Source organism: Panthera leo, chromosome A3 (genome assembly GCF_018350215.1).
Source record: "Panthera leo isolate Ple1 chromosome A3, P.leo_Ple1_pat1.1, whole genome shotgun sequence".
NCBI classification, from domain to species: Eukaryota; Metazoa; Chordata; class Mammalia; order Carnivora; family Felidae; genus Panthera; species Panthera leo.
Genome location: NC_056681.1, coordinates 133,569,857 through 133,593,348, shown reverse-complemented (window position 1 = coordinate 133,593,348; position 23,492 = coordinate 133,569,857). Strand labels below are relative to the sequence as shown.

Genomic DNA, 23,492 nt, shown 5'->3' with positions numbered 1-23,492 from the left:
CTCAATGCAAACCAAAGTGCTATACAACAGTGTGGACGTATGAACACGGCACACCCTTCTGTCTCTGAAACTGAATTGCTCTGCTGATGTGTTAAAGTGTATCACCCACCATAAGACAGTAAGAAAAGTTACCTGTCACAGAAACAATATTAAGCAATCTTCTCATAGTCTGAGGACTTATATCACTGAACCAGTCCTCAGTAACCAGCAGTTTCGTAAGATCGAAGGACATCTGCCGAGTGATGGTCCTCTGCATCTGCCTTCTTCGGTAAGTATCCTGAAGGAGTAAATCACGAGGAGAATGAACCAACACTTGTCTGAGAACTTAAGGCCTTTTGAGAAGTTAGTATATGTTTAGGATGACAACAGAAATAATCCAAAGGGGAAGCTTGTACAGGAATAATAGGCATTATTATTATTAGTCTGAGGCCGAATCTTCACAGAACAGTTATAAAGTAATAGCAGCAGCAAGTGCATCAAATGCTGTGTGTTAGCTTCAGATGTATTTTGATTTATGGTTGTACGGTTACAGAAAATCAAATGCCTTGAAGATTGCAATAAGCAGAATTATGTGAAGAGGATTCAATCAAACTCTTACAGAAGTTCCATCTTATTCAGAGTTCCTGTAGGAACCCGGAAATAATAAAGCAAACAACCTTCTGTCTAGTTTTAAGGATTCAGCATTTTCATGGTGAGGTAATGTTTAAATGTGTGACAACTACCTTCACATCTGCGTAAGAATTAAAGGCACCAAGGTGGGCAGAGTGGGGTAGAGAATCCCTTCGAATCCGAGGAGGAACGGGCACAACAGAAGCGAGCCCTCCTCTGAGGTCAGGAAACGAGGCAATGGTGGATGCGAGCACACGGAGCCCGGATGGCCAGACTCCCAGGAGACAAATTCAAAATGCTGAACTATACCCTCCTCTTAATTTGGTGCCATCAGTTGTCATTCGTGCTAATTTTGTATTCATACTTGTGTAGGGTAGAGACATGAAATCAAAACATCAAAATACCACTGAAGACACATTTTTTCTATAAAAATGTCCCAAACTGTGGATTTGGATTTTTCTCTTCAGAAAAAGAAAAGGGTGCCGGTGCCAGCCCAACTCAGCCGTCCTTCAGCGGCACTACTGCTGTAAGTTACTGCAAGCGGACATCTTCCTGTGATACTCCCTCGATCTGTACAAAAGAGGGTTCTAGAAATGGGGCAGGACAGGGAAAACAAGAGCGTTCGAGGAGAAACCCAAGGTGGCCGGGCAGGACACAAAATCACTACGTGGGTGGAAAGAAAGGGTCACACGTCACAGACGCTTGGGAAGGAGGAAGGCCAAGAGGAGGAGCACGGGGCGCTTCCTCCCGGACAGCGACGGTGGCAACAAGCACCCGGGACGGACACAGCCTGACGTGGAACGAAACCCTGGAGGAGGTCATCTGGGGAGCTTTCAAATCTCACTGAGAGATCCCGATTCCGCGGGCCGGAGGTCCGGAAGGGCAGCTGGGGACAGGTTAAGAGAGGACAGGGGCTGCTGCACACTGCACAGCTGTGATGGGCTCCAGGGTCAGGCATTTCCTCAAAAACACCTGAAGCCGAAAGGAAACTCAATAATCAAATGTATCTGCTGAGCTGAATGCACCGTCTACAGAAGATAATTGAAGCAGCATCACCCTAGTTCCATTTGAACAACAGCAGTACAAACATTTGGCTCAAAACAAATGGCATCTTACCCGTCTATTGAGGGCTGTCTTGCTACCAAGTTTAGTCATCTCTCCAAGGCTGTTTTGTGAAACTCTTCTGTCAGCATCTTCCTGTATCCCTTAAAGAATTTGTCGAGAGAGCATCATTTGTACCAAAATTCTGTCGTACGCGATATTCAAAGAGAAGTGAAATACTAACGATACTTTTCAAGGTAAAAGGCGAGTCACCACAAAAACTACGTAACTACTTCAAACCCAAAGTACCTGCGAACTTGATCTTTACCTGCAGTATCTGGGCACGGAATGTCCCCATTTGTTGTTGAAGTTACAAGAAATTTTCTTGCATTGCTCAGTCCACGACTATTAAGGAAAACGGGTAAATGAACTATATTGCGCATATAGTCGTGTCCATTTATGTTTGAGTCACGAAGCACGCTATTCAGGTTCTGGTTAATTGCTTTTATAATAATATGTGGATCACTTGCAAAAATGGCAATGAATGGGCCTTTTGAAAACAGAACTCGGACCTGTGGTAGAAGACATGTGTATTTATGACATAAATTTCATACTATCCAAAGTAACAAAAAGTCTCTTCCACATCTATCCTTTGGTGACTATATTTTTAAATACTAATTTTTATTAAAATATTATTCCATATGAAAACAAATTTCACTGAAGTCTTAATGTGATTTTTTTCCCATCTGACAATTTCTCACCATCTGACCGTGATAAAACCTTCAAAGAAAATAATTAACCCTGTCCTATTTTAAAATATTTATGGTCTACATAAAAGGAAAGATCAACATACATGAGAAACAGTTGTGAAAACACATGAGGTGCTGGCCACACTGGGCTCTTTCCACAGTCATGCACCTCACAGAGCCACCGATGTGCCCTACTTTAACACAAACTACAAGTTCTGCGGGCTCCCTACTGTTGTCTCTGAGTCTAACCACAACTGGAGTCACACCATGGACTCTACAGCTACTCTCTTCATTGTCTCACACAGCCATTAGGCCAACATTGTTTCAATCTGTTTGTGACGAAACACTGACTGGCTATGCTTCTACACTAAAAAAAAAAGGCTGTTTCTACAAAAGAAAAAGTACTATTCCAATTCCATTTGAGAAATTCACGAAGTCATTCAGCTGCTACGTATGTGACAATCAGGAGTCTCAAGATGACCACGACATACGGTATCTAGCATCTGGAGCACTTTGTCCTGCTCACAGGCATCTAGTCCGTCGATGATGACCACCAGCCTCGTCTGGTTCTGAGTGAAGCTGTCGATGGTCTTCGCCATCCTGGCCATCAATTCCACTTCACACTTAAGGACCTGCAGGAAAGAAAGGATAGAAGCACCGAAGGCATGAGAAATTGAAGCACACTTCTTAAAGACACTGAGAGAAACTCAGGTGACAGGAAGAAAAGAAATCCGAGGTCCTCGCTGCCCGTTGTGGCTCCACTGAAACTGCAGCGAGTGCCTCACCATTCATCAAGTGACTACGTAAATTAGAGCATTTCACTCTTACAAGGGACATGGTCACATCCACTTTAAAAGGACAAACTGGGTCGAGTGACTTACTTGCCAAGATCACATGCTCTGAAAGTCAGAAGGCTAGGAACTGAATGCAAATTCAAAGGATTCACGCTACACTTGGCTCCTGATAGCAAGTGACCTTGATGACAGGAAGGGGCTACAGATATTGTACAAAGTCCCTTTTGGTTCTAAAAGTATGGTCCTATTTTATTTAATTTTTTTATTAAAAAAAATTTTTTTTAATCAGGGAACCTGGGTGGCTCAGTCGGTTGACCGTCCAACTTCGGCTCAGGTCATGATCTCACAGTTTGTGGGTTCGAGCCCCGCGTGGGGCTCTGTGCCGACAGCTCGGAGCCCGGAGCCTGTTTCAGATTCTGTGTCTTCCTCTCTCTCTGCCCCTCCCCGACTGGTGCATGCACACATTCTCCCTCAAAAATAAATAAATAAATACATACATACGTGAATTTTTTTTTTAATTTCTTTTTAAGAGAGAGAATTCGTGCAAGCACATGAGCCAGGGAGGGGCAGAGAGAGGCAGGGGACAGAGGATCCCCAAGTGTGGGGCTTGAACTCATGAACCATGAGATCGTGACCTAAGCTGAAGTCAGACACTGAACTGACTGAGCCACCCAGGCGCCCCTTTATTTTCTATGTTTTAGTGGTGCTTGCTTCCTCTACCGGGCTCTGGGGAGCCCGTATCATCAGGCAGGACACTTGTTACTATTAGGCAGGTGACCTGTAGAGCAATCTCCTAACTCCTAGGAGTATCTTATAAAAGTCTATTTTATAAAAATCTGTATTGTTTTCATTTTTTCCACTTTAAATGTACACTTCCAAAGGGCAAATCAGGAATAACACTAAAAACAAGGGCACCACCGTGACCCTTAGAGAGCCCACTCCCTAAAGCCCCACCATCATGGTTAGGGGAGCACACTCGCACTACAATTACCTTCTGACGACCCATGAGTGCTTTACCTTCATGAATCCTTCGCTTTTCAGCTTGTGCAGTTTGGAGGCGGCATTATGGAGGCGTTTCCTTTGAGAATTCAGGAGAGAGTCCAGCACCTGCCACCACGTGCGACAGTTCAGCACGAGGGCCAACCCCACTATCGACGCAATAGATATGAGGACGGCATTCACTGTCAGATGTTTTGGGTCAACTCTGAAGATAGCCAGGAGAGTAATTCCAGCAATAATGCAGCCAAAGATAAAAAGGAAGATGACAAAAGATGGGAGGCAACACGTTTTTTTCCATTTCTTTTTGCCTGTAAGACAACAGACGGTTTTAACAATTATTTACACACCGAGTGTCTAGAAAGTCCTAACCATTGCAGTCATGGCACAGGGATTTCTGATGTCCCTTCATGTTTTCACGGAAATGCCCTGAACGCTCATCCCATCCTCAACCCCGACACACACACAAAGACGCAGGAGGGACGTCCTACCCTGTGTATCTTCAGTCTTGAATACTCGAAAGAGCCTGGTTGCCAAAAAGCCAAACTCTCTCTCACAAGCATCTGACAGAGTCGCGATCATTTCAGCCATCGATGTTTCTCCGCCTACACTGGACAGCCTGTTGTAATCTGTAAACAAAAACCTTGGGGGGAAAAGGGGAATAAACTGTTACTCAGGTATCTAAAGAAACAAATAATTTCCACATACATCATCTCTCTATCACTTACCCTACATTTTCTTAATGTCCCTTTTAAAATACTGTGTTTAAAATTCTGAGGAGGGGGGCGCCTGGGTGGCTCAGTCGGTTAAGCGTCCGACTTCGGCTCAGGTCATGACCTCCTGGTTCATGAGTTCGAGCCCCACGTCCGGCTCTGTGCTGACAGCTCGGAGCCTGGAGCCTGCTTCGGATTCTGTGTCTCCCTCTCTCTCTGCCCCTCCCCTGTTCTCACTCTGTCTCTCTCTCTCTCTCTCTCTATTCTCTCTCAAAAATAAATAAAAAATAAACATTACAAAAAAATTTTTTAATAAAATAAAGTTCTGAGGAGGAAAAAGGACTTGTAATTAGGGATCGACCACTTCTAACATCTTACATACTTGTCCCAGGAAAAGGCAATAACCAAAGCTAAATGTAGCAGAGTTATAGGACGTTAATTCTCACTGAAAGCAGCAGGGTAGCAAGAGGCGACAGAGTTCCGACAAAGCATCAGACGTCTGTCTCAACAGGTCTCGGGCACCCTGACTGAAAAGGACGCAGCCAAAAGAGCTGCCCAAACAAAGTGTGCTAAGTGCCAACAGAGAGATCAGAAAGTGGAGAGAATCCTACAGTTGTTAAGAATTAAATGCCATTTCGAAACTCAAGTTTTAGAATGTTTTATTTACAGCTTAAACGTTTACCAGGGATTTAAAAATAAGTTGTAAAATATGCTTTTCACAGTTGTTCTGTGAAATAACTGAGTTGTCTGCCTCCTGACCCTCTGGGTGGATATGATTTCTGTATCTGTTCCTTTCTCCCCTGCCATCCCTAATTAAATGTCCATCTCAACACAGTAGATACGCAGTGCTTTCAAATACAATCTAAGACCCCACTGTACCATACTGTGCGACCTTATTTTATGCTATTTTAATTGTTCAGACTTTAAAAAAAAAAATACCATCTCATTAATTTAAAATATATTTTCTGTAAAAATGTTTCCCCCAATTATTTCATTCTACTCTGTATGTTTTCTTAACTTTTTAATTTTACCTTTTCATCTATAAATCCTTCTCCTTACACCTGATCATATATGCTAATTACACATAAGTTTTTGTCTTTATTTTTGTCTCTTATATTCATAGCTTTAATGTTTCATCTGGGTTGGCCTAATTATTTTCCTCTTAGATTACACATTTTATCTTAAAATAATTTTAAAATTCTTAATCATTTCATATACATTTAAATATTCTGCCGATTCCTATTGAATTCCTTTGGCTTTCACTTCTGTACTTTGTTTTTCACTTGACGTTCCCCTGGAGCCTTCCACTTTTCCTTTATTCTTGACATACGTGTTTTCCACCATTTCTGAACTGTTTTCTCATGCATTTCCTATCTGATAGTAATAACTTCAGACAGGCAAGTCAATATATTTCCACAGGCGAGAAAAGAGCTGCTCAGAGAGCATGCTGTGTTGCCAAGGTTACGTGCTAAAGCAAGGGGATGCCAGGACCCATCCTAGGTCCTGCACTCTCTTCAACGTGTCCCCAAAGGATGGAAAAGGGGTCATAAACGGGGAGGGGGTGGGTAGGGGAAAGGTTTATGCTCTGATAAAATTTGCGAAATCAAAGTTAACCAGCTTTTTTTAGGATAAAAGGTCTCCGATCCTTTTATGTACAAGAGGAAGGTACAACATGAAGTGTCCCTCAAAGCCACTCAACCAGGACGCGTTGTTTTGTTTCTCACATAAAAAATTCACGAAACCGATGCTTTTTGGAACGTACGCCGAGAAATGAGGCATTTTTGCTCAAAAACTTCATTTTTGCTTCCTCTTATCCAAAGCTGCCTTCATCACGGGACCAGCTCACCTGACAGGCAAGGCTCTGGTGGTTTGCTCCGGCAGCTCAGGCGGGTTCACAAACATCAACTTGAGGAGCAGCTGCAAGTAGCCGATGTGTCTCGCCAGTCTGGTGCTGAGCACCCAGGCCCAATTCCAACTCTCTCCTTCCCTCCGGCCACCGAAGTAAATGACAACTAAAGAGTAAACGATTAAAAAATTAGTTGACAGCCGTTACCCAAGCAGCCTCTTTTCTCAAACTGTCAAATATCAAGCAACGGGAGGTAGGCGTACACGGCTGTCCCCGGTGCCAGGCTATCTCCTAGCCTCCTCGAAGGAGTCCTCGACCGAACAACCGACATAGAGAAGGTACGTGGAAAACGGAAAAGTAAACTAACTCAAATATGACATACGAAACACGATCAGAAAGATAACGCCTTAAACAGAAACATATCACTCCGTTCAGACTCAAATGTACGTACGTGACTTGGGGTTTATCATTTTTTTACACCACCAGCTCCTCTGACAGGGAATCCGTTTCCTCTTTTACAACTGATGATATCCCCCAAGAACAGGACTACGTTCTATTTACTTTGTTTTTAGATAAAATAAAGATCACAGTCATGATCAAAATGCCCGAGAGCATGCCAGTGATGGCTATGAAGACTTACTCTCAAAAAAGACTTAAATACAGTAATTCATTAACGTATTAAAAAGCGAGTATAACAAATTACAGTTCTGCTTCAATACTGACAAGCACTCCACCAGCGTTTACAGCCACTCCAGCCAGGTGGCGGACAATGTTCCTCTAGGCCAACTTCTAAAATAGCAAAAAGATCCCTTTTCTCACTTAATTATGAAAATCACTTAGAGGAGGGATATGGATAATATTTAAGAACTACAGATAATATTTTATATTTTATAAATATAGATATATTTAAGAGATACAGATACTCTTTTAAATAAAACAATGAGTCTTGACATTGTCTCTATTTTTGGAAAAAAAACAAAAAGCAAAAACTTACTAAAAAATATATATAAGAGAGCCAAGAAGCTCAATGATATTGCTATTCCAAGATTCAGGTCAACTGTAAAAGCAAACAGTAAACCAAGCCCTCCACAGAGCAGCAAAGTCAGAAATACTATAAGCCAGGAAAACTGAAAAAGAGGTTCAATCTGTTGTCCGGCAAAAGTCTTCATTTCATCTGAAAGAGAAATAAGAAAGCCTCAGTCCTGTTTTGTTTAAGAAACGCAACTTTTTTTTCCTCCAGGTTTTTATTTAAATCCAGTTAGTCAACATGCAGTGTGATATTAGCTTCAGGTGTAGTTTTTTTCTTTCCCTCCAAGTTTTTTAAGAAATACAACTTCAAACTGAATTTGAAATGTTCACGTTTTCAGTATAGACATATATCGGGCACTTACTAAACCCCTATATAGAGTGCTGCTACTTAACCATTTTAGCCAAAGTTCTCCTCAGATAAGCCTCCAAGCCTCCTTCCCTAGGGGCACACCCACCCTGGTCTCACCTGCTCTGCTGCTGCACACTGAGGGTGCACACATCCTTTCATATATTCCCATTTGTCAAGATTCTGTTGATATTTATTTTTTGTGGTTTGTATTACATAAGCAACAAGGTATTGTTTCCACGCCCAAAACTGAAAAACATTACTTTGCTATGTGTCTTCAAACTACACATCATGACCCTTCCTCTCTCCTCCTCACCCCTTCTCCCTCCAATCACATTTAAGAATCACTGCTCTTCAAGGTGTGTGCGGAGCCCAAATGAGCCCTAAACAAGTCATTCCTTCCACAAAACCTGGTAAAAAATTTATAGGCAATACTGAAACCTACCCTTGAGGAATGAGTAAGATTTTGCCAATCAAAAGGCTGGGGTGGGGGCGGTTGTCTATGAAGCTCGTAACAGAGGGAACAACCCAGGAAAAGTGTCTAGGCTGTTCTTGCAAGAGCAACAGCCCTTGTGACTGTGCCCACAGCACTGGGACCCACGAGAGGCAGTGCTGGTGGGTGTGCCATGCTAACTGACAAGTTTAAGAGGGGCACTGAATAGGACGATTATAAATACCACATGCAGGGACGCCTGCCTGGCTGGCTCAGTGGGGGAAACAGGCAACTCTTGATCTCGGGGTCGTGAGTTCAATCCCCAAGTGGGGCATGGAGCTTACTTAATAATAATAAAAATAAAAATAATAATAAATAGCACATGCAGAAAATCCGCTACCAAGGGGTCTTAAGCGTATTATAACACAACCGGATTTTGTTTTAGGAAGAGAAATCAAATGATCGTGTGCAGGATCAACTGGAGGGCAATAAAACGTTCAATGTAGTAAACTGTGCGACACACATACCCATACATAAAAATCTATTTTGTCTTTGCTTCAGAAAAAACACCAAAGGAAACCTCACTATACATACAGACTTCGTACAAACATGCCCTTTACCTTCTAGTTTCTTGAGTAAGAAGGATTTGCCACTTCCCCACTGTGCATACAGCCCCACACAGATGGGCGGCTGCATGGTAGGCTCACTGAGAATGTCTGCCAGGGCACTGCTATACAAGTCGTAACCGAGCATGTCACCGTCGGTCTCAGTAGGAGACAAGTGTCCTGTAATTATAAACACACCATTTCCTTCCACTAAAAACAGACACTACCACTAGAAAGGAACATCAAGTCTCATTTATCGATTATTGATTTCATTAGGAAAAAAGCCTTATTAAATGGTTAGGCCTGTGTAAAAATAGGTTCAAAGGTATTAAATCTTAAATACCATATTTCATTGAACTTAAGATACCTACCTGCTTACTGTAAGATGCATCACCTGAGGGTTGATGGGGGGTGGGAGGGAGGAGAGGGTGGGTGATGGGTATTGAGGAGGGCACCTTTTGGGATGAGCACTGGGTGTTGTATGGAAACCAATTTGACAATAAATTTCGTATATTGAAAAAAAAGATGCATCATTATCATGTACAACTAAGAAAGAAAAACGTGTTGCCAAATTATGACACAATGCTCTCTCATCCATCAATTGTAAGACACATTTCAATTTCAGAGATGTTAAAATGGGGAACAATGTACATTTTAGAATCAATAAAATGATTAAAACACAAACTAGCACATAGGAATAAATTTAATATGTGCAATACCTATAGAAAGAAGCTATTAAAAGTCACTGAAGAATACAGTAATCTGAGAAAGAGAGACATCGTATGGCTCCAGGCAGAAAGGTTCGATGACTTCAAGACAGCAATTCTCACCAAATTAATTTATCACTTTGAGACAATTCCAATCAAAATCCCACAGAAATTTTTGAAAAATTGAAAAGTCAGAACACGTAAGTACAGCTAAGAAAAAATATTAAAAGACTACCAGAGAAAGAGTAGTTGTTTCTGGAGAATAAAAAATACACGACAAAGCTATAACAATTAGAGCACTGTAGAGCTAAGTGGCATTTCAAACCAGTGGACAAGGGAGGAATTAGCAAGTGATGCTGGGAGAGGCGAACCATCTATTTTTTATTTATTTTTACTTTTTTATATAATTTATTGTCAAATTGGCTTCCATACAACACCCAGCGCTCGTCCCAACAAGTACCCTCCTCCCCGCCCATCACCCACTTTCCCCTCTCTCCCACCCCCCATCCACCCTCCATCCACCCTCGGTTTGTTCTCAGTATTTAAGAGTCTCTTATGGTTTGCCTCCCTCCCTCTCTGTTTGTAACTTTTTCCCCCTTCCTTCCCCCATGGTCTTCTGTTAAGTTTCTCAAGTTCCACATGAGTGAAAACATATGGGATCTGTCTTTCTCTGACTGACTTATTTCACTCAGCATAATACCCTCTAGTTCCATCCACATTGCTGTAAATGGCAGGATTTCATTCTTTCTCGTTGCCAAGTAGTATTCCATTGTACACATAAACCACATCTTCTGTATCCATTCGTCAGTTGATGGACATTTAGGCTCTTTCCATAATTTGGCTATTGTTGAAAGTGCTGCTATAAATATTGGGGTACAAGTGCCCCTCTGCATCAGCACTCCTGTATCCCTTGGGTAAATTCCTAGCAGTGCTATTGCTGGGTCATAGGGTAGATCTATTTTTAATTTTTTGAAGAACCTCCACACTGTTTTCCAGAGCGGCTGCACCAGTTTGCATTCAAACCAACAGTGCATGAGCCATCTATTTTTTAAAAAATAAAATGAAAACTCTATACATCCCATACCTCATAAAAGTAAGTTTTTAAAATATTAAAATATTAAATGCAAAAGGTAAAACCATAAAAATGCTAGAAGAAAACATAGGGTAAAAATGTTTTAAATCGGTGCATGGAAAAGGCCTTTCTCAATATAATACTAAGGCCAGAACTGCAGGAAAAGACTGACAAATACACTACAAAACTGCGTAACTGTTAGATGAGGAATAAAAACCCCATCACTATAAACAAGGAAGAAGCTGGGAGAGGGGTGCAACATAGAGAGGATGGACCCAGGGTCAATATCTATATCATACAAAGACACTTAAAACCAATTTTTAGAAACTATCAAAAACTCAAGAGGAAAGTAGGCAAAGGATACAAAGAGGAAAATGGCAAAACTACGAATGGCCTATGAACATAAGAAAAGATCTCAAACTCACTAATAATTTTATAATGCAAATTACAGGAGATTTTTTTTCTCTTATTGATCTGATTAGCAGAGATTAAGGAGGCTGGAGATATCTAGCATTCGCAAGGTTATGGGGAACTGCACGACATGGCCTGAGGCAGAAGAAATTGTTATAACCATATGAAAAGTCTACCAACACTGTGAGCCTCCGCTGACTTGCCAATTCTACTTCTGGGCATTTATTCTAAGAAAATAATCCTAAAAATAAAAGTTAATGGATATGTGTACAAAGATGTTTACTGTAGCTTTTAATATATATACATTAGCTTTTAAATATAGTTAATTATTTAAAACTTTTATAATATGGTATGACCCAATTATTACTTTTTAAGGCTGTATATGTAGCATAAAACATTTTTAGAAATGTATAGAAAATCCTGTTAAGTCATTCAAACAGTTATGAATTAAGAGATAGGGGACAATGGGAAATTTATACTTTCTACTATATTTGTATCTTTATTCTGGAAATTTAATGTGTGTGCATTATTATAATTAGAAAACAATATTTTAGGGGCGCCTGGGTGGGTTAGTCAGTTAAGCGTCTGACTTCACTCACGTCATGATCTCACGGTCCGTGGGCTCAAGCCCCACGTTGGGCTCTGTGCTGACAGCTCAGAGCCTGGAGCCTGCTTCAGATTCTCTGTCTCTCTCTCTGCCCCTCACCGTTTGTGTTCTGTCTCTCTCTCTCTCTCTCTCTCAAAATAAATAAAAATATTTTTTAAAAAAGTATTTTAAAATACAAGAACTCAATAATACAATAGAATCATACGTAAAAATAGTATCTAAGTAAGAAGCTCAACTACAAGGTGGTGGGATTCTACTATCTCCTGCTTGTTTCTCTTAATTCTAGTAGAAAATTGTTCCATATTTCAAAACACCACATATGAATGATTATATGTGCATGTACATTCTTTTCGATCAAAAACTATTTTAGTACAATATTCAAAGCATTATGCTAGATGTTTCAGAGGACATAAAGATAAGAAGAGATAGTTCCTATCCTGAAGAACTTGGAATCTGAAGGGAGAAAATTCTAATAAAAAAAAAGGCCAGGTATAATAAGTATTAAAAAAGGAAACATAAAAATGCTTAAGTATTCAAACCAGGAAAAACTTTGCCTGGTGAGGCAGATCAGTTAAAACGTCACTGAGAAGGGGACAAACGACAGGAGCCTTGGAGAAAGAAGACTGACAGGTAAGGGACGTTCCTGGGAATGGAGAGGACAGACCTGTGGCAGGCAGAACACGAGCAAACACGGGGAAGTCTAAGCGGTCAGGCTGCACGGAAAACAGGGCATGTTTTGGTAAAAACACGAAGTACGCCTAGGGGAACAGGGAGATTTTTAGAAAAGCAGGCTAGACTTTCAGAGGTCTTAAACGTTGACTGCTGACTCTGGATGTACTCGATGTAGACACTGCAGGACAATGCAGAAGGGCTTTAGGCAGGAAGGAGTATTTTTCCACAGCAAAATAACAGCTTCCTCAACTTTCACAATCTCCAGTGAAGTGGTAAATGCCAAACTGCTATGGGCCCCTTAACTTTCATGTAACATTCATTTTTTCAAAGCTCAGTCAGGAACAAAACCCAATACTTACTGGCTCCGAATATCTGAGTTAAAATACTTTTTTGATGGCTACAGTCAATGTTGTAGGGAGTCTCGCCTGCTTTGTTGGGCCTATAAAGTAACCTTCCGTCTTTGGGATTTCTTAAAAGAAGCTCTGCCAGTTTGCGACTCCTCCCACGGATAGCAATATGCAAAGGCGTGTCTCCTTTCTGTAAAATAGGCAGGAAGCTTGAACTTTCATGTATTTTACATGTAACACATACAGAGTAACAATTTTCATGTTTTGGAAAATAATGAAACATCTGAACTTCTCCTGTTTTTCAGACAGAGTGAATAAATGTGAATTTTCATCTCTACCTTCTCTGTACTTTCTTTCTCTAGCTCCCTACCTAGCTCTTCTTGGCTATTCTTTCTCCCACAGCCCTGGAGAACGAAGTCATTCTTCCCCACCCCCCCCCCCCAACCCACTGAGAGAGAAGCAACAGGCTCTCTTCGCCGATCCACTGCCGTCCTCCATCCGAACATCTATTTGTCCACAACGTCCTTCACTTTCCTCAACTAGTTTCTACCCTATCGCACAACTTTCTCCTGCATTTGTCTAGAAAGCTTCACGGCCTATACTGATACCCCATCTAACACGAGTGATCTCACCTGCTCCCATGCCCTTTGCCAACCAGCCTCCGTCACGTTAAGCCCTCAACTCTGTCCTGCAGTTCTCTCCCTTGGAGCCCTGCCACACTCTGTGCGCCCTTCTCCGGCCAGTGCAACCTCTCCTGCTCTCCTCCCTACATCCGCCCATCAACCTACCTTCTTCCCGTAGTAGAATCTCTAATCACATGAGTATTCACATCCAACACTCATGAAAACGTGTAAAAACAAACAAACAAAACAAAACAAAAACCTTAGGTCCGTGATGTGTTCTCCCACTTTTTACTTCACAAACACCATCTCTTAAAGACGTTGATCCAGTTAACAAATGACATTCTCAGTTCTCGTCAACCCTGATCTCTCTAGAAACACCAAATGAAAATGACCTGCAGTATTCTTCCTATAGCTTCTATGGCACCACCTTGTCTTGATTTTGACTTTCATCTTCTGCTTTTGGTCTCCTTCTTCCATTTCTAGATTCTCTTTCTACATCCTAAACACATGGCACAATAACTATGTTCTGAACTCACTCCATGTAAGTAAGGCACCAGCTGGGCACCTGGGGGGTTGGAAGACAAAATAGTCCCTGACCTTAAACAGCTGACAACGTAACAGGAAAAATCAGATAAATATCCAAACTATAAAACTAAGTAGGATGTGACACGCTCCGTAAGTAAAGTTTTGACCTCAGCTTTGATCTTTCTTCCCATTGATGACCTTAGTCACACCCATGCAATTCTTATCTCTTGGTAACTAACTGCCAAATTCTGACCACTAGTCTTGATTTCTTGCCCAAATTCTAGTCCCATACTTCCCAATGCCTACTGGTCATGGCCTCCTGAATGTCTTATCAGCCCTCAAACCAAACACATCTGCATCAGATTTCATCATTTTATTTCCCCACCTGAACCCCATTTCTTATCCCCGAATCTGTGAGAAGGTAGAAATATCATTTGTGTCACTTCTGCCAGACACAAGGTTTCTGAAAATTCAGGGAAGACAGGGAAGATATTAACACCCGCAGCCAATGTGCAGAAGAAACACTGAGCTCTCTGATAGGCTAGGTGGAAATAGCATTAGTCTTCATTCTTAGTGTATCTTTATGAAATCCTCTACGAAGAGCCAGGATCAAGACTTTTACAGGTTTGTATTCCAAATTCTAGCACAACACCACCTTACCCATCCTCAGTAAGTGTGTGCTGAATGAGTGAACAACCGCCCCAAGTATCACGTGTGCCTGTCACAAGTGTGTGCTGACTCGAGGCAGGGCACACACACAGGGATGTCGAGACCGAGAACTTCAGGAAATCTATTAACGAGTATGCAACGAATATTTATAAATGGCATGTTACAGAATTAATGAGGCCATGTGGAATCTTAAAGGGCACTTAATCCAGTGGGTTCCTTATTGTAAATTAGGGAATCAGAGCCAGAAACAAGTAACAGCAGAATGAGAAAAACAGCCAATACAGGAAGTTTTCTATAAACCTAAATATATTCAGTTTCAAAATCTCTTCTTTGACTTTCTGTCATTCCTAATTTTCAATATTAAAGTTTCCTTCCTTTTATATGACATTATATAAATGTGGTAATGATGGGTGAGAAGATTTTTTGTTATGTTTTTCCTTAAACAGTGGTGTTTTCTTGATAAAATACTAATACATATTGATTCTGTGGGGTTTTTTTTGTTTAATTGTCTCATAAATAATAGGAAGATAAACTTCAGTCTATTATGGATTAGGAGAGCCCAAATCATATCATACATTTAGATGGAAAAAATTTATAATATCTCTTACTTTGTACAGAAATCAATTCACTCGTTTTATGGGAGGAAATCAGTTGAAAGCAGAAAAGAACTCCATTTAAAATGAAAACAAACTCAAACTGGGGATTAATTCTATATAAAGTATTAAGCAATTTCAAGTTAAATTTACTACGGGGGCACCTGGGGGGCTCAGTCGGTGAAGCATCCGACTTCAGCTCAGGTCATGAACTTGCGGTTCATGAGTTCAAGCTCCGCATCGGGCACGGCACTGACAGCTCAGAGCCTGGAGCCTGCTTTGGATCCTCTGTCTCCCTCTTTCTCTGTTCCTTCCCTACTCGCACTCTGTCTCTCCCTCTCTCTCTCTCTCTCTCTCTCTCTCTCTCAAAAATAAGTAAAGATTAAAAAGAAACAAACTATGGGGGCGCCTGGATGGCTTAGTCAGTTAAGTGTCTGACTCTTGATTTCGGATCAGGTCATGATCTCACGGTTTGTGGAATTGAGCCCCGCATCGGGCTCTGTGCTGACAGTGTGGAGCCTGCTTGGCATTCTCTCTCTCCCTCTCTCTCTGCCTCTCACTCTCTCAAAATAAATAAATAAACTTTAAAAAACTATGAACATTTCTCTAAAAGAATTGTGGTGAGGACGCAGCAGCACCTGTTACCTCCTGTTAGTGGACACGAATGCCAGCCTGCTCTGAGCCTATTTTCTCCAGCCCCTTAAATTCTTTCCTCCTGTTTATCTGCAAGCAGGCTCTACATCGGATGACGTCCTCCTCGGACGGTGGTCGACGCGGCTCACCAGCACCGGCATGAGCAACGGAAGGAAAATCTGAAGCGGCCTCTTTAACAGCACATTAGGTCTGCCCACTCCGCAGCACGCTATCAGAACAGCCAAGAAGAGATCACGGCACCAAGACCCCAAAGAGATGTCCCTAGCAAGTAACCTCTCCCTCCGCAAAATGAAACCAGCCCCCCTCTAAGTCCAGCAACCATTTAGGTCAGGCTAGCAACAGCCTTCCAAAGAGCGTTCTCTGCGCAGATGTCTTACCTTATCCACGGCCGATACTTTAGCTCCTTTATCTAGCAACAGCTCCACTACCTCGATATTTCTCATCTTGGTGGCCTTTATAAGCGGTGTTTCACCATCCTGCAGGCACAGATAAGAAGTTTTGCCAGATTAACAGCGTCACTCCTACGTGTTTAAAGTCATGTAAATGCACATGTAAGAATTCAACTGTCTGACTGTGGTACCAGACCATATCGCCAATGCCCTCAAAAAAACACAGCCATAGAAACTAGTAAGAAAACTGCCTTTCACCACCAATCATTTGTATCGAAATCATCTGGTGTCACTCAGCCGAGAATGGGAATATGGCCCAGCGACTCGTCAGCCATTTCTGGCGACAACGCCCCGCCCCTCGCTGATGTGGCCGTACCCCAGGCTCCACCACTGACATCCGGGCAGCACCGCCAGAGACTACGTCCCGTTCTCACCATCTTCCCAACTGACCCACAGCTCAGCCAGTGTCCAGGCCTGCCAGTGTCTAGATTTTCCAGAAATCTTTACCAGAGTCACTTCAGATCTCTATGCACCTAAGGACCCGTGTGTAACAGGGATAACAATTTGATACAAACAGCATGCGTCTGGAAAACCTCAAAAAAGTTCACGATTTTTTTCAAAATCAAATTGAGGGAAATAAGAAGAGACCACACATAGCTCAGCGTTGGATTAGGAAAGACAGAAGCTTGGTCAGAACCCACATAAGGTCACAGTGGTCGTCACTTAGGTCCAAAAAAAAGAGTATCTAGGAGCCACCCATAAATCAAAAGGTAACCCAGGAAACTTTCTGTCCTAGGGCACTGATGTTACCATCATCGGGACAGAAAGAGGCTGGTCCCAATCCGCAGCAGATAAAATAGAAGTGTAAGGGTAGTAACTCCAAAGTGTGTTTATTCACTAGGAAGGCCTGCCACCTCAATCCAGAATTCCAGATATATTTCCCCATGGAAAACTATTACACATAAAACCAAATACAGTCACTAAAGTCTTATCAAGTTTTATATTGTTCACATGATTTAAGTAAAATAGACTAAAGCAACTGGTTTGGGGAACCAAGAACCACCCACCTTGGTCTTTTAAAAGGAAATATGATCTGCATTCCAAACAAGAGCATAAAAGGATTGAGGAAATGACCTGTCTGCAATTTGTGAATAGCTGATATTGTATTTTCTGAAAGTGTTTAATTAAAAAGTAACGAATTACACACTGTATTTTCCTGTGAATACACAACTTCCGAAAGGATACAAAATTACTGCCTAATTTGATATAGACTATTGCCAGTAAAATCAGCATAATTCTAACATCAAACACCAATGACTGAAAAAAATCAGCAGCACCGACATTCTGCACTGGGTCTTAATACCTTTGTGCATATTTCAGTGTCAGGATTGCACTGTAAGATATCTCTCACCATCGTCGCATTTCCTTTCTCTACAGCCCAATATAAAGCAGTTTTGTTGTCCTGCAAAATAGAAAAAAATCATCACTTCATATAAGATACAATATTGGGAAACTGCTACTTGTAAACATAAAACATCATTTTTAACATTTCTGCCAGAAAGCACGAATAGATCTTACCAACAAACAGGAAAGAATATCAACCCTTATCTGTTCAGCAGCTAAGAAGCAGTCTTTCACTTGCTCATTTTCTTGAATTTTCTCATCCTATTATTCCACTGTCCTTGCCTGAAATACCGGTCTTCCTTTTCTCTACCTATCTAAATCCAACCCATCTTTCAAATCTGACTCAAATTCTACCTGCTCTCAAAAGCCTTAATGCCCTCTTTCCCCAACTCAAGACTCTTACACTTGAACCTTTCATTAAGCAATCAATCATGTACCATCTTCTATCAAAAGGCATCACTTTATATGTTTATGCAAAACACAAAAACATAAACAAAACAAAGTAAAACCTCCCTAAAATACGGTGTTTCTTACAGCCAAGGATTCCATGTTAAGTCCCTCACAGCATTTGGCATAATATTTATTAGTTTGATTTAAAAATGGAGGGGCGCTTGGGTGGCTCAGTTAAGGGTCTGACTTCGGCTCAGGTCATGATCTCACAGTTTGTGGGTTCAAGCCCCACATTGGGCTCTGTGCTGACAGCTCAGAGCCTGGAGCCTGCCTCGGATTCTGTGTTTCCCTCTCTCTCTCTGCCTCTCCCCCACTCATGCTCTGTCTCTCAAAAATAAATGTTAAAAAAAAAAATTTTAATGGATTTGGGGGCACCCAGGTGGCTCAGTTGGTTAAGCGTCAGACTCTTGATTTCAGCTCAGATCATGATCTCACGGTTCGAGAGATCAAGCTCCAAGTCAGGCTCTGTGTTGACAGTGTGTTGACAGTGTGGAGCCTGCTTGGGATCCTCTCTCTCTCTCGCTCTCGCTCTCGCTCTCGCTCTCCCTCCCTCCCTCCCTCCCTCCCTCCCTCTCAAAATAAGTAAATAAATAAACATGTTTTTAATGGATTTGGATACAAGGAAAAACTGAGCAGAAGTGTAGACTGTCCAACAACAAAATGGGTTAAGTACAGATTTTTTTAACCTAAATCTCTTAAAATATTGGACAAATTCACAACTTTAGGGGAGCTTTTACCTAGCATTAGTAATTTGTAATTTGTAGCTCTGTGAGCTATGGCTTAAGCAAAGTCCACAGGCACTATCAAGTGGTTCTAGGAAAGGCAAACAGAACAGGGAAGGAGAAGACGAAACAGCAAGAACATATGGAGGGAAAAGGCAGAACAGAGGGAAAGTACTAAACAGAATAAATAAATTACATGCATTCAAAGTACCAGCAACTGTCTCGTAAAGTACTAATTTCAGGATTGAATATATTTACACATTAATAAAAGAGGCGTGTTTGAAAAATATGAGCTTCTAACATGCTCTAATGTCATCTAATATGACGTTAATGGAGAAATTCTGTAAGAATGGCAGTGAAACTTAATATAGGCATCCATTAAATATCGTAGGGTCTAGATGTTTATCCTCATAGAAAAATTAGAAGAATGACATTAGGATCAGTCGACACGTACAACTGATTATGCTCAGAGGTAGCAGCAAACACACACACACACACACACACACACACACACACACACACACACCTGTCCTCTAATGTCTATATCAGCATATTTCTGGAGAAGTGCTCGAACGATTTCTACATGACCACCTCTGACAGCACCAATCAACACGGTATCTCCACTCTGAAAAGACAAAAAAAAAAGGCAAACTGACAAGAACAAATAAACACTGCTTTGAAGTTAAGGTTCATCATATACTAACAGATATTGCTCTGAAAATTTCTTGGATAAAAGAGTAACTCAAGAGAAACATTTTAGTTAACTAATATTAACACCTAACATTAAGGGCCCTGAGAGCAAGAGAAGGTTATACCTCATTCAAATGAGGACTCTGAAATTCCAGGACAAAAGTTGAGAAAGACAAGTCACCCAGAACGATAAGCCATTCTCTTTGAAGAAGACCTCCCTTTCTAAGTGTAAATTAAATAAAATGACACCATAGCTGTCAACGAACCGAATGAACACTTAGAAATGACATAATACAAAATTGTTGGAGTAATTCTATGTGACAAAAGTCATGGGTTGTAAAAAAGGGATTTGTAGGGCGAGGGCCATCAGTGGGTCTATAACCGACCACATTTAATTAAGGGAGAGGCCGGTTCCCAGACCAGTATCTACATTCTAAGCAATCTGGCATTACAGGCTAACAGTGCCTAAGACTGACTCATTCCCCATGATGAGGCTTAGATGAAGTTCATTACCTCATAAAGACATCTCTTTGCCCTGAAATTCTATTCACCAAGCAACGAACAGTATTAATTATATCCTTCTACTACTTCAAATGTAAAATGGCTATTTTGGCAATGGGCAGAATTTTTTTTTTTTTTACTCTAAATTACGTATCAGTTGCAGGGATTTGAGTTGGGTGAGTCTATGGGCTGTGGCTCATCTCAATCCTTAGTGGGCCTCGATGGGCGATAAATCAAGATGCAGGTCCTTGAGGATTACCGACCTTAGCGCCCTGTGTAGTAGTATCTTTACAACATTAAAAGCAGAAACAAACCCAAGGCAAACCAACTTTAGTTGAGAATTCCAGACTAGTAAATTAATAAAACGTTGTAAATATTTCATTGCTTACTGTGTGCCATGTACTGTTCTAGGTACTGGGAAACAAGACAAACAAGGTCCCAGCTCTAGAAGAACTGGCAGGCTAGAGGAGACAAACAGACAACAGACAATACACACAAACAAACAAACAATCAGACAAATGCCATGCAAATAAATTAAAATAACAGTGATATGATAGAAAGTGACTGGACAGCTACTTTGGATTGGGTCACTGGAGAAGATCTTTCTGAGGAACTCATAGTTAAGCTGAGGTCGGAATGACAAGGAGGAGACAGCTACACAGTGATCATGATGATCAGCATTCCCAACAGAGCATAGCTGGTGCAGAGGTCCCAGAGCAACAACAAGATCGCGTGTTCAAGAAAGGGAAGAACGTTAATATGCCTGCAACCTATTAAAACAGGGTTAAAGTGTTGCGAAATGAGGGCAGAGAGTCAGGCAAGGACAGTGTCTTACGGTGTTCACAAACCAAAGAAGTAACATTTATCCTAAGTGCAAGAGAAGCCGTGGATGGCTTTAAATAAAGGAGCACACATGAGATTTGTTGCTTTAGAGGTCACTGAGCACAGCACGGAGAATACATTAGAGACAAAAGAGAACCCGGTTAAGGTGCTGTTGCTGTAACAAGGGAAGACGGTGGCTGAGACTCGGGAGGTACTAGGGAAAATGAAAGGAAGCTGACACATACAGGATGCGCTCTGGAGGTAGAACCAAGGGGACTCGCGGAAGAATCAGATGTGGCAGGTGAGGAAGAGAAGCCAAGGCTACTGTGGAGAACTTGGGGCTTTAACAACAGGGTGAATGGGGACACCATTTCCTGAGCTGGAGGCAGGAGGAAAAGCAGGCTTGGGATGAACCAAACAAGCCATCTGCTTTGCCGTAAGTCTTAAAAGCCCAGCAGACATTCAAGCAGAGTTCAAGCAGAGTTGGATATACAAGTGTAGAGTTCTGAGAAGAGGGTAGAGCAAGAGTACAATTTTGAAAATTCTAAGTGTAAAGGTGGTACCCGAACACTTGGGGACGTGAGTAACGCCAGCCACGAACAACACGACAGTAATATACATCAAGGACAGTTACCGTGCATGTGATATTTTCAGTAACGATATTATTTGACAAAGATCAAAAAGAACACCTTCCACAAAGATTGAATAGTTGTTAACTTCTCAGTTCTAAAGGCAGAAATAAAATTTATCTTAAAACAAATGCATGACATACATGAAGAATCCTGAAAGGTGTGACAAGCGAAGGTAATCTTCCATCACGTTACCACTGGACGACCAATCTGAAATAGGTAACCTACCCTATCAGGTATGTTCACGTATGTTCCAGCATCGAGCAGATCCTGTACAATCTCCGTATGACCCTCCTTTGATGCAATCATCAAAGCTGTATTTCCATCCTTATCTGTTAAATTTACATTTGGATTTCTTTTCAAAATTTCCTTCACTGACTGAGTGTAGCCTCCTTTTACTGCCACGATCAGTGCAGTCATTGAATTCTACAACAAAATAAAAACAAGCCCAAGAAATCAGTACATTCTAGAAAACATAACTTATGCAATAATCATAAAACTGGTATTTTCAAAAAGATAGTCTATCATTAACAGTTATTTCTGATAATAAAATGCCAATATAAATAACCAATCACATACCAAAATTGGTCAGGAAGCATATTTTCTGTTTTTGAAGATACATTAATTCTCTTGAGTCAAGAGGACTGTTATGACATTCAATTCTTCAAATGATAATCTGACATTGGATTTGCTGACAATGAACAGACCCTCTCACTATATAATGAGATGAGATGGGATGATTCAAAATTAAGCACATTCTAAATTAAATAATCCAAAATAAGGTTAATTGGGCTTCAAACAAAGAATTGTTTATAATAAAACCTATACGAAAAACTGAAGTGAAATTCATTGAAAACAATGAACTGATAGCTACAGGATATTTCAATAAAGTGTAATACATTCTCCTTTCACAGTGACCTAGAAACCACATTTTTCAAAAATGGTCTTATTGTTAGTGGTTCTTTTAAAAGCTGCACGTATAGTTTATAACAATAAATCACCTGATAGAAGAAACTGACCCGTTACCAAAAGTATTAAAATTGTTTCTTGAGACATTGATCTATATTGGGACGTCATGTAATTTCCTTATAGAAATATTTCAGTTATTAGACCAGCCCCTAAAACTAAGTCATAGTTCTTTCACATATTAAAATAGAATAGCCTTTTAAAATTCTTTAAGTCAAAAATCATAGAAGTAGCCACTCTTCCACTTGATCAACTGTGCAGAAAAAAGGAGAGTGAAAGGTATGAATTTCATGTAAGAATCCCACTCTTTCCTGACACAGCACTAAAAAGATCAGCAAGTAGTAGCTTCTGCCAATCTGGAAGATAGGAGCAACCGGCTGATATCACGTCAAAAAGTCAAGTGTGATACAGAGTTCACTTTTGTTACACTGCAGCCAGAGATTTGGTGATATGTCTCCTCAGAGTACTCCGTGATCCATCTCACATAATACTTCATTTTGCAGATAATAGTCTGTATTGATCATTTCTTACGCATAAATATAATTTCCTTTAACTATAGTCTCAAAATTTCAAGGGAAAAGAAATTTGTCAGGCCTCTCCAGTATCTCCAGCACATTTGGCACAGGGCTGCACGCACAGCAGGTGCTCAATAGGGAATTAATCCCTGCTAGTCGGAATAATGTACTGAACCAGCTTTTAGGCGTTCCAGGTTTTGACCACCAATTTCTGACATTTTTAAATCTACTGGAGAAGAAAAACAAGCCACAGCTCAAAATTATCCAAAAACTTACAATATTATTTTAGATTTTTAAGGAAAAGGTGTTTGAACAGAACATAACTTTTTTCCACAATTAATAGTATTTCAAACTATTTGACTT

At 40.9% G+C, this 23,492-nt stretch overlaps 1 protein-coding gene across 7 annotated transcripts in view; it reads right to left on the bottom strand.

The window, feature by feature from the left end:
• Positions 1-23,492, bottom strand: part of KIDINS220 (kinase D interacting substrate 220) — a 95,239-nt gene that overhangs the window by 47,756 nt on the left and 23,991 nt on the right. For all 7 annotated transcript variants that reach the window (XM_042933728.1, XM_042933730.1, XM_042933732.1 and 4 more), the window contains exons 8-21: positions 21,877-22,074; positions 19,533-19,631; positions 17,794-17,892; positions 16,419-16,517; positions 12,990-13,167; positions 9,177-9,341; positions 7,743-7,922; positions 6,749-6,914; positions 4,681-4,832; positions 4,211-4,500; positions 2,891-3,031; positions 1,979-2,222; positions 1,726-1,814; positions 133-277 (exon numbers count right to left, since the gene is read on the bottom strand). In XM_042933728.1, coding sequence (XP_042789662.1) covers positions 133-277; positions 1,726-1,814; positions 1,979-2,222; positions 2,891-3,031; positions 4,211-4,500; positions 4,681-4,832; positions 6,749-6,914; positions 7,743-7,922; positions 9,177-9,341; positions 12,990-13,167; positions 16,419-16,517; positions 17,794-17,892; positions 19,533-19,631; positions 21,877-22,074 — 2,245 coding nt within the window. The remainder of the gene's footprint in view (positions 1-132; positions 278-1,725; positions 1,815-1,978; positions 2,223-2,890; positions 3,032-4,210; positions 4,501-4,680; positions 4,833-6,748; positions 6,915-7,742; positions 7,923-9,176; positions 9,342-12,989; positions 13,168-16,418; positions 16,518-17,793; positions 17,893-19,532; positions 19,632-21,876; positions 22,075-23,492) is intronic.